Source organism: Nyctereutes procyonoides, unplaced genomic scaffold (genome assembly GCF_905146905.1).
Source record: "Nyctereutes procyonoides isolate TBG_1078 unplaced genomic scaffold, NYPRO_anot_genome, whole genome shotgun sequence".
NCBI lineage: Eukaryota > Metazoa > Chordata > Mammalia > Carnivora > Canidae > Nyctereutes > Nyctereutes procyonoides.
In genome coordinates, this window is record NW_026575024.1 from 27,707,871 (window position 1) to 27,718,985 (window position 11,115).

Genomic DNA, 11,115 nt, shown 5'->3' on the forward strand with positions numbered 1-11,115 from the left:
CCACCAATTCTTTGGAGTGTCTCCCAGTAAGAGGTGAAGTCTGTTTTGCCACCCCTGGAATTCAGGCCAAATGTATGATTTGCTCTGACCAAAAGAACTTTCCCAAAGTGATGCTGTACCAATTCTGGGCCTTGGACTCAAGAAGCCTTCCAGCTTCTACTTTGACTCTCATGACCTTCTGAAGCCAAGGAAATAAGCCTGAGGTAACCTGCTGGGGAGACCACATGGACGAGGACCAAGTCACCCAGCCAACAGCCTGCCAAAATGCCAGACGAGGGAATAGGGCTATCTTAGGCCATCCGCCCTCTCTAAGGCAACAGCTGACTGCATGCAGCCCCAGGAATGATCCTAGGTGAAACCAAAACTGTCCCAATGTGCCCAGGCCAAATTGTATACCCACAGAACTATAGGCAAATAAATGACATGCTTTTAAGCTGTCAAGTTCTGGGACAGTCTGTTACACAGCAAAGACTGAGACACAGAGGCACCTGGGTGGCTCAGTGGTCGAGTGTCTGCCTTCGGTTCAGGTCGTGATCCTGGGGTTCTGGGATCAAGCCCCACATTGGGCTCCCCATGGGGAGCTTGCTTCTCCCTCTGCCTATCTCTCTGCCTCTCTCATGAGTAAATAAATAAAATCTTAAAAAAAAAAAAAAAGACTAATATACTATTCCTTACTTCTCTCTTGGTAATGGGATTCCAATTTTATTTCAGGAAGCGGTGTGCCAGTCCTAGGAAATGGGATATGAATGGTCTACTAATTCCGTTCCTGGCATCTTAGCTTTCTTTGCAGCCAGAAGTGGCAACAGTAGCTGGTTTGGGCCAATGAGACCTAAGTGGAACTATGCAGGGGGCTAGAACAAGAAACAGGTCTCTGAAAAAGTTCTGACTTAATGATAGAAGTTGAAGCTGGCTTGGTCCTTCCTCCTCCCCAACACCTTTCTTCCTGGAATGCAACCACGATTCCTGGAGGTATAGCAGCCATCTTTGGCCATTACGTAACAAGCAATGAGGGAAAGGCCAAAAGGAATCAGGGATGTGAGCCCCCACCTTCGCTGGGGTACTGAACCAATACCACTTGTCTCCAGAATTCACTATGTGGACAAACTTCGCTTTGTTTAAGCCACTGTAGCCTAGGCTTTCCTTTACTTGCAGCCGAATGGGAAATACACAGACAAAAATGTAGGAGGCTCATCCTTGAGAATCTGGAGCCAGGAGCATGTGGCTCTCCAAAGCCACCTCCTTTTCCATTTTATTCTCTCAAGAGTATCTCGAGAGCAAAGACATGACCCCATTTCTGCAGCAGTGGGATCTGTTGCTCCCACATGGTTTAGTGATGAGTCCAAGGTCTTGCAGCTAGTGGAACAGGTGCTCAGAGTCAGACCTCTGCCTAGGCACAGGAGAATGCACCCGATTGCTTTCTGCATGGTCCAGCCCACTGGAAACCAGGTGTGTCTTCTGGGCTCATGGTGCCGAGGAGGTTGCTATTGTAAGTCTGGTGTGGAAGCGCCCAGGTACACCCTTAGGTCCGAGAGGGTGGACCGGACAAGCTTGGCAGGGATGGTCTCTCGCTGCAGCTGTTGGTACGCTGCATAGCGGTGGCAGCCCCCAAAGGAGTAGAAGTAGTCACCACCCTGGGCCCCTTTGATCCAGAGGACGTCAATAGGGGGAACGCTGTCTGGATCCTCCTGGAGAAGAGGGGACATTGTCAGTGAGCATGGCACAATGCGTGACAGTTTGCAGAGCAGACTCTATGAACCTGTGCTGAGCTCCTACAGCGTACTCACACTGGCTCATGCTGGCTTGTGAGAGACAACTGTTAAATATTCAGGAATTTTGTGAGCCAGTTGTCATCAACTTGGTAGCTTGAAAATCAGCCATGGTGATTTCCATCAGGGAAATGAGCAGATGCTACAAATCAGGGCTTTCCCCCTCTAGAGACCAGGTTGTTAAACATTTATCGGTTTATTAATATACCACATACACACTATCTATTTGGCCCTGTTTGAGACTCTGGGAATAAACTACAACCAGAATGGGACAGGCACAGCCCCTGCCTTCATGGGGTTCCAGTCCAGTGGGGCGGATGGAATGAAAAAAGTGAGAGTTGGAGTGATCCATGCTATGAGGACAAAAACACGGGTTGACAGGCCAGGGATGGGTGTCCATGAGGTCTCTCTGAGGCAACAAGGGAGCAGAGACTGAACACAGAGGAGTCGATGTGGGAAGAGGGACAGGTGGAATAGTTTAGAGTCAGAGCCTGACAGCCTGGGTTCAAATCTCAGCTCTGCTCCTTCACTGGCACATGATCTTAGACACTTAATCTCTGTGCCTCAGCAGCCCTGTCTATCAAACAGGGACAAAGACAAGAGACCCATGTCATAGAGCTGTTGAGTTAAATGAGCTAACGTATGTAAAGCACTCCAAACAATGCTTGTCACATAGAAAGTGCTCAATAATATATGCTCTGTATTCCTGGAGGGAAGAGGATTCCAGGCAGAGGGAACAGCAAATGCAAAGACCTGAGGTCAGAACAAGTTCACCGTGCTGATGGCAAGGCAAGGAGGCCAGTGTGATCAGACTGGACTCGAAGCTGAGGAATACAAGAGGTCAGAGAGGTCAGCAGGAGCCAGACTGTGCAGGTTGGTTTCTAAGAGGAGCGGGGAACCTTGGAGTGTTGCTGTTATTTTTTTTAAAGATTTTATTTATTCATGAGAGACACAGAGAGAGAGAGAGAGAGAGTCAGAGACACAGGCAGAGGGAGAAGCAGGTGTCATGCAGGGAGCCTGAAGTGGGACTCGATCCCAGGTCTCCAGGATCATGCCCTGGGCTGAAGGCGGTGATAAACTGCTGAGCCACCGGGCTGCCCTGGGGTGTTTTAAACAATGGAGGGTGACATGATTTGGTGACCCTTCTAGAAAGTGGTCACAAGAGAGCAGGCTCAGTGGGGTGGACAAAGGGAAAACCGAGGTGAGGCCTTAGCAGGTATCCAGCAGAAGGCACTGGTCTGGATGAGGACGTAGATAGGACAGGGAAAGGCAGACAGGTTCGGGACATGGAGCAGATTGGAGGAGACTGGCAGAAGGGATGAATGTGAGGAGAGGGAAGAGAATCCAAGTTGACTTTCTGCTAGGTGCTTTAGCAGCCAGTTGCAGAGTGAGTTGTCCTCTAAGTAGGGAAAGCCTGAACTAAGGGGCGGGGGACAGAGCTCAGTGGGGAGACCATGGTAGGTGTGAGCTGCCTGGAAGGCCTCCTGCCACTGGCCTATGGGTTCTCTTTTATTATGTTTATTTGGTGGATTCATTTACCCATTTATTCCAGAAATGATTAGTAAGCAGTAAGGCCCAGCAGTTACAGGCTGGGGCTCTGGAACCCAAAAAACCTGAATCTGAATTTTAGCTCCTCCACTGAGCTGCTGGGGCACCCAAAGCAAATGGCCTCATCTCTGAGAGCACCATTCCTCATCTATAAAATGGGAGAGGATGCTCTAGAGGGCTGCAGATGAAAAGTCACAGAGTGGATACACATGAAGCAGAGTCCAGCCTGCCCGGCAGTGGGGCACTAATGAGAGGCAGGATGTCGGGCAGGCCTTGTGCTGTACATTGGGGACACAATACGGGGTGGGCAGACATAGCCCCCAAAGACGTTCATGTCCTAGTCCCTGGAGCTGGCAAAAGGGACTTTGCAGATGGAATGAAGTTAAGGATCCTGAGATGGAGAGATGATTCTGGATTATCCAGATGGGTTGAACGTAATCACTGGTGTCCTTGAAAGTGGAAGAGAAAGGCAAAAGGGAGCTCTGATGTTGCTGGCTCTGAAGACGGGGGAAAGAAGCCATGAGCCAAAGAAGATGGGTGGCCTCAAGAAGCTGGGAAAGGCAAAGAAAGGGATTCTCCCCAAGAGCCTCTGGGAGGAATGTAGACCTGCTGACACCTTGATTTTAATCCACTGAGATCCATTTTTGGACTTCTGAACTGCAGAACTATGAAATAATAAGTTTGTATTGTTTTAAGCCCCTAAGTTCCCGGTAACTCGTTACAGTTGCCATAGAAAAGGAATACATATGGTAAGCAAAGACTGGCTTGCCCTCACAGAGCATATGGTTCTAGCATGGAAGACAGATGTCTAAAAAGGCCATTAAAATCTAGTGTGTGGGGATCCCTGGGTGGCGCAGCGGTTTGGCGCCTGCCTTTGGCCCAGGGCGCGATCCTGGAGACCCGGGATCGAATCCCACGTCGGGCTCCCGGTGCATGGAGCCTGCTTCTCCCTCTGCCTGTGTCTCTGCCTCTCTCTCTCTCTCTCTGTGACTATCATAAAAAAAAAAAAAAAAAAAAAATCTAGTGTGTGTGTGGGGTGCCTGAGTGGCTCAGTTAGGCACCTGCCTTTGTCTCAGGTCATGGTCCTAAGGTCCTGGGATCCAGCCCTCTCCCTCTGCTATTCCCCCTGGTCCTGCTCACTCTCTATCTGTTAAATAAATAAATTAAATCTTAAAAAACAAAAACCAGTGGGATTGGAGCATGCAGGTGTCTGGGGGTCCAGAGGAGGCCACTCACCCAGCAGGGGGCATCAGGCAAGACATCAGGTGTCGCCCTTGAAACCAAGGAGTTAGTAAAAGTAAAGAAGAGATGGAAGAGTTCCTGGCAGGGGAAAAAAGCCTGTGGAAAGGCCCAGAGGTGGGAGCACGCATACAAGGTTAGATCCTCAGAGCCAGGCACTATGCTAGTGTTAAGGAAACAGCCAAGATATGACATAGTCCCTGCTCTAGTGCAGTTTACATGAGGTGGGAAAGACAGACAATAAAACACAAATAAACATATAAAATAAGTCAGGTGGACAGAAGTGATTTATGGAGAAATACCTCAGGTTAAGAGTAAATCCTGGAAGACCAGGGCTGTGTTAGCAAGGGCAGAGACGTGCAAAGGCCTGAATCAAGAGAGGGAGCAGGCCTTCTGGCTATCTGGGGAAGCAGTTCCTGGGAGAAGGAACAGTAGTGCAAACTCTAGGGCTGAACGCCATTCCGGGGAGTTGTAGAGCTGTCTGGTGGGGCCATGGAGTCTCATGAGGTCACCTTCCAAAGGTCTGATGAGGAAAGGTGACATGATGCCATGCAGGCCTAACCTGATACACACGTTTCCCCCTCCCCCAAAGTTCCTGCCAGGATCACTTCCCCTCCCTCAATGATGGGGCTGGCCCCTGTCCTCTCCTGGTCCCAGTTCAAACGAGGGCCAACCAGCAGACATGACATGTCCAGTCCCCTGACTGTGACAGCCATAGTGAGAGCCATAGTGACAGCCATAGTGACAGCACAGCTTAACTCAGAGTGTGGGGGCCATGTTGCTGGGCACTGGGGCCGGTCTGTGCCACTTTCAAAGTGCCTGACCCTGGACAAGTAACTTAAAAAAAAAAAAAAAATCCTCCTGTGCCTCCGTGTCCTCATCTGTAAAAGAGGAACAGTAGTAGCATCTACCTCACAGGGCTGGCACAAAGCTTAGGCACTTGAAACAGCTCCTGGGCACTGCAAGTGCTATCTTTATAAAGAGGGAGCGATCGTTATTTTCATGATCTCGCCCCACCTCCTCCTCGCTCGAAGGAGGGCCCAGAGGCCCAGAGAGGCCCAGCCCCTTACTCAAGGTCACACAGCAAATGCCAGGTTCGGGCGGAGCCTGGAGCCAGCCCGGTGTGGCGTCCACCGTGACTTCCCTCCTGCGGAGCCCTCCCTCCGGCCGCCTCCCCGGGCCTCACCCGGATCGTGTCCACGAGGCTCTGCACCTTGGCCGGGTCCAGCACGGACGGCAGTGGCCGGATGAGCACGCTCAGCGGCACGTTGTGCACCGCCGCGATGCAGCCCGAGTGGATGCTGCCGCCCTGCGCGCCGCCGCTCGGCCCGGGGCCCCCAGGCGCCCCCCGGCGGACCCCGGCCCCGGCCCCGGCCCCGGCCCTGCCCAGCGCTCCTCCCGCGCGCAGCCCCATGGCGCCCGCACCGCCGCCGCCGCCGCCGCGTCGCCCGCGAGCTTTAACCCCGGCCGGGCCGTACCACTCCGCGCGGGCGGCGGGGGCGGGAGCGGGGGGGGGCGGGGGGGGCGGAGGCGGGCGCGCGTCTCCCCGCCCCGCAGTGGTCCGGCCCCGCGCTCTCCGCTCGCCGCGCGCTGCGGCCCCGCGGGACTCGGGCCGTCCGCCGGGGGGCGCCCCGCAGCCTCCCCTCCGCCTCCCCTCCGCCGCGCCGCGTCCCCGAGTGGAAGCGCCCGGGCGGGCTGACTCAGGGTGAGTCTGCAGGTCGCGGGGCGGGAGGGGCGCGGCTGACGCACGGGCCGGGGTGACTCAGGCCCGCGGCGGGCGGGGGGGGCGGGGACGAGGGGCGGCCGGACCTGCCGAGCGAGGATGAGTCGGCAGAAGCGGCCGTGCTCGGCTGCCCCGCCTGCCCGTCGGAGCCCGAGCCCGAGCCCGAGCCGCAAGGGCCAAGGAGGTGATACCAGTACCCCCGGGAGTAAAACTACGGATCCGGTGCTGCCGGGCACCGCTCTGAACACCCTGCGGGTAGATTAACTTATTTCAGTCTCCGAACAACCCCGCAACATAAGTGTGATGATTTCCCCTCTTTACAGATGAGAAGACTGAGGCACGGTGAGCTTTAAGTGATTTGCCCAAGGTCACGGAGCTAGTAAGTGGCTGAGCTAGGGTTCAAATCCAGGCTCGGACCGCACTCCCGAGTACATTCTGTGCCTCACTGCTGGCTGCCTCTGTTCAGGACTGTCGCAAGGAGCCTTCTAGAAAGCTGCTGGCAATGTGTGGGCACTGCCCTAAACATGCACACTGACTGTTTCCTCACATCCTCACAGCACCACCAAGACATAGGTGTGAGGGCCAGAACTGGGCTGCTTGTCCAAGGTTGGGCGGCTGAAAATGAAAGTCATCCGAGCCTAGAGCCAAGGACCACTTTACCACCAACACCTGCTTACAGATGTGGACGATGAGGCTGCGGGGGGTGGGGCTGGAGGTGGGGGTGGGGATGGACATGCCCATTCGAGTTACAGCCCCACACTCTCCCATTCAAAGTCCTCTGTCCCTTGAGTCCCACGTGTAGCGCTTAGCGTCCTCTGGGGCCAGGGGGAGGGGAGGTAGGCAGAGGCTCCTGGTTTAAATTCCAGGTGTTTTTCAGCATCTATGGCAACATTGGGACTTGAGCACAGATTCGCCTGGGTTTGGATCCGGTTTCGCTGCTCCCAAGCTGTGTGGTCTCTGGCAAGCTGCTTAACCTCTCTGAGCCTCAGCATTCTCTTCTGTTAAAATGATTGTGGGAACACTTGGAGATAATGGCTGATGGAGGACAGAGTGGGTGAGGGAGTAAATCAGTGCTTCCACAGCAGTAGCCAAGGAAAGTGACTGGTTTTATCACGAACACCCAGAGAGCTGAAGGAGAGGCCATATTTGACTGGGAGCATCAGGAGAGGTTCTCTGGGGGAGAGGTATTCAAACTGAGGAGGGAGATGGAAGAAGCAGGAGATCCTTTAGGGTATAGGCTCTGGAGTCATTTGAATGCAGCGGATTTGAATCCTGGCTCTATCCCCTACTAAACTATGTGATTTGAGGGTGTGTGTGTGGGGGGAGGGGAGGTGGTAACTCACCTCTGGCCTCAGTTCTTTTCTGGATTGCCAGGGAGAGTAAATAAGAGTAACACATTAAGTGTTTAGAAGGTACGTGGCACATTGCAAATTGCTGAATGGAAGGTAGACATGAAGGACGTTCCAGCCACAGGCACGGCTTGAGCAAAAGCAGGGAGGCGGGACAGTCTCAGACCCAGTTGAAGACAGGCATACCTGGTAAATACAGGCTCATCTGGTTTGGTTGTCCTCCTCCTCACCCTGGTTGGCATCTGCATGGGGAATGCATAGTCACCCTCTTAGCTGGAGAAAACCAGAGACAGTACCCGTGGTGGGGAGGGGAGGCTGCCTCCTGGGCTAGTTATTGACACCTCTTCCTGAACTCATTACCCTTCCTGATGAGTAATGCTGCCCATCACTCAAAGTTGTTATGGGTGTGAATTGTGAGGAGCACTTAAGTGCTCCGTGCTTTGTGTAATGCCCCATTTTGCCATTGTAGGCAGCAGGTTCTTAGTTTTTCATCCTCTGTGTTCTGGTTTTTAATCCTCAAGCTTGTCCCCTTGCAGTCCCAAGATGGCTGCTGTAGCTCCAAGTATCATATCATTATTCAACAACTTTCAACAGTAGAAATTAGGACATCCCTTTGGGCTCTTTTTAAAGAGTGAAGCAAGCTTTATTAGCCATTCCTTACCCCTTTGGTCCCCGCCGATGAGCCTTCTCCTCCTATCTCATTGGCAGGAATTTACCACATGTCCACGCCCAAACCAATCCTTACCAAAGGGAGTGGAATGATCATAATTGGTTTAGCTTAATTGGCACTAGCCTCTGGGCTCAGGAGGGTCTAACTGTCCCCTGAGGTTCATGGCCCCTGAGTGCTGAACTGAACTAGCAAGGTCTAGGGATGCCTGAGTGGCTCAGTTAGTGTCCAACTCTTGATTTCAGCTCAGGTCATGATCTCAGGATCATGAGATCCAGCTCTGCATCAGGCTCTGTGCTTGTGATTCTGTCTCTTCCTCTGCCCCTCCCCGCTGTACCTGTATGCGCTCTCTCAAATAAATAAATCTTAAAACAAAACAAAAAAAACCAGCAAGGCCTGATAACTGTAACCTAGTTTTCCTGTGAGGAACCTTCTTTCCCCACTCTCAGGACTGTGTTGGGGGGGCAGATGCCTTGTTGGGGGTGGATGGAGGAGAGAGGACCTGACCAGACCTGCCCAATCAGCAATTCCATTATATTGGCCCATCCATCCTTAAACCAATGAGACTGAGACAAGCCTCTTGTTGGAAGTAAGATCAAGTACCTTCCACTGGGGCAAATGGAAACCTGGAACTGGAAGTTGGAGAAGTTCTGGCATCCACACAATATCCTGTGTTTTCATTTGGATTCTCCCAAAAGGAGAGGCTGAGACAAGGGACTATGTGCAGGTAGTTTGTTTTTTAAAGATTTTATTTATTTATTCATGAAAGAGAGAGAGGCAGAGACATAGAGGGAGAAGCAGGCTTCCTGGGGGGAGCCTGATGCGAGGACTCAATCCCAGGACCCCGGGATCACAACCTGAGCCAAAGGCAGGTGCTCAACCACTGAGCCACCCCGGTGCCCCTGTGTGCAGGTAGGTTATTTGAGAAATGTTCTAATTATTGCTGCTGCAAAACAAACCACTCCAAAATTTTAGTGGCATAAAATAAGTAAAATAACTTTACTATCCTCACAGATTCTGTGGGTCAAGGATTCAGACAGGGCATAGTGGAGACTGCTTGTCTCTTCTCCACAATGTCTGGGCCATCATCCAGGTGACTTGACAGTGGGGAGTGACTTGATGGCTGGGGCTGGAATCCTCTGGAGGTGGCTTCCATCACACATCTGTTAGATGGTACCATCTGTTGGCTGGAACACCTACATGTGGCCTGGGCTTCCTCATAGCATGGCGGCTGGCTTCTAAGAGTGAGTGTCCTAAGAGAACCTGGCAGAAACTTCATGGCCTTTTCCAATCCAGTCTTGGAAGTCATGTAGCATCATTTCTGCAGTGTTCTATTTGCGGGAGCTGTCATAAGTGTTCCCCACCCCCCTTCCCCCGCCCCCCCGGCTCAAGGGAAGGGGACAGAGACTCTGTCTCTTGATGGAAGGAATAGCAAGGTTCTAAAAGAGCTTGTGGGTGGGAGGTGTTGTTGTGGCCATCTTTGGAACACACATCTACTGTAGGAGGCGATGCCAGGAAGTACTGGGGAAAGGAGAGATGCTGATAAAGGGTACGCGGATGAGCAGGTTAACTTGGTGGGCAAGTTGGGGCTCACTCTTGCTAGGGGCTCTCTGAAGAAGCATTATGTGTCATGCGTCAGAATTGTCCCTCTGAGGGACAGGGGGCTGAGTATTTATTCACTGACTCCTGCCCCTCCCTGGTTGAGGGTGACCTGAGGTTAAGTTTCTGCCACTGCTGGGCTGCTGTGTACTCAGACTAAGCAAGCGTCTGAGGACCAGAGGATGAAGCTGCCTGCCTAGAGTATGACCTCAAAGGCGGTCAAAGGGAATAAGGGGCAGGACATCCATGAATTCCTTTTCTATCCAAACCGGCCAGAGTCCATGTTTGTTGTCTGCAGCCAAAGTCTCTATTTGCTCTCCCCATCCTGCTCCTGGGCTCTTTCCTCCTCCCCTTCTCTCATTTTTGACAAGGAATCTCGTACAGCAGGCATTTGGGTATACAGAGGACTTTGCTGAGTGTTTGGGAAGAGGAAAGGATTTTTGTGCCATCATAAAAGGATCATCACATTTTATTGTATTAAAGATTTTATTTACTTATTTATTCATGAGAGACAGAAACACAGGGAGAGGGAGAAGCAGGCTCCATGCAGGGAGCCCAACATGGGACTCGATCCCAGGTCTCCAGGATCACGCCCTGAGCTGAAGGCGGCGCTAAACCACTGAGCCACCGGGCCTGCCCGGATCATCACATTTTAGATTCCTCTACTCCTGAAGTACTCTTGTCCATTTCTTAGGTACAGGATCCTGCCTTGTTGCCCATTCTCTCTTTCTGTTTTCCTCTCCATCTTCCCTGCCCCTTCTACCAATCCTTGAGTTTCCTGTTCTTATTTTAGGCAGAAAGTTTGCCCCTGTCTTCTGCAGCTTCAGTGCCTGCTGAGCATCTCCACGGGGTCTTGAGACAGCTTCACACTTCAGCTGCTTCTCGTAGTCACAAGACAGCTGCCAGCGCCAACCGGGGCAACCTCCTTCTTCGATTATGTCTTAGGCTGCTATCCCCAAATACCGTAGACTGGAAGGCTTAAACAATAAATGTTTGTTTCCCACTGTCCTTGGGGTTGGGAGTCCAAGATCAGAGAGTGGTGACCCTCCTTCTGGTTCACAGACCGCTGTCTTCTTGCTATGGTGGAAGGGGTGAGGGAGCTCTCTGGGCTCTGCCTGTAAGGACATTTTTCACATTCATGAGGGCCCTGATGCCCCAAAGCCCCACATGCCATCACACTGAGGATTAGGCTTCCACATAGGAATTTTAGGGGGAGATAAACTC

The 11,115-nt window shown here is 52.4% G+C and overlaps 1 protein-coding gene across 1 annotated transcript; it reads right to left on the reverse strand.

Annotated features, from left to right (window-relative positions):
* Nucleotides 1-1,191: 1,191 nt before the first annotated feature.
* On the reverse strand, nucleotides 1,192-5,988 carry SRXN1 (sulfiredoxin 1). The gene is made up of 2 exons (XM_055307628.1): nucleotides 5,740-5,988; nucleotides 1,192-1,685 (listed from the first exon to the last, which is right to left on the reverse strand). Exons 1-2 carry the CDS (start codon nucleotides 5,965-5,967, stop codon nucleotides 1,482-1,484), a joined length of 432 nt encoding a protein of 143 aa, XP_055163603.1. The 5' UTR covers nucleotides 5,968-5,988; the 3' UTR covers nucleotides 1,192-1,481.
* Nucleotides 5,989-11,115: the final 5,127 nt, after the last annotated feature.

Bases quoted from the DNA above. Each gene is read 5' to 3' on its own strand.
- SRXN1 (XM_055307628.1), bottom strand. From the start codon at position 5,967: ATGGGGCTGCGCGCGGGAGGAGCGCTGGGCAGGGCCGGGGCCGGGGCC. The intron at 1,686-5,739 runs GTGAGGCCCGGG...CCTCTTCTCCAG, and splicing joins GCCTCGTGGACACGATCCGG to GAGGATCCAGACAGCGTTCC.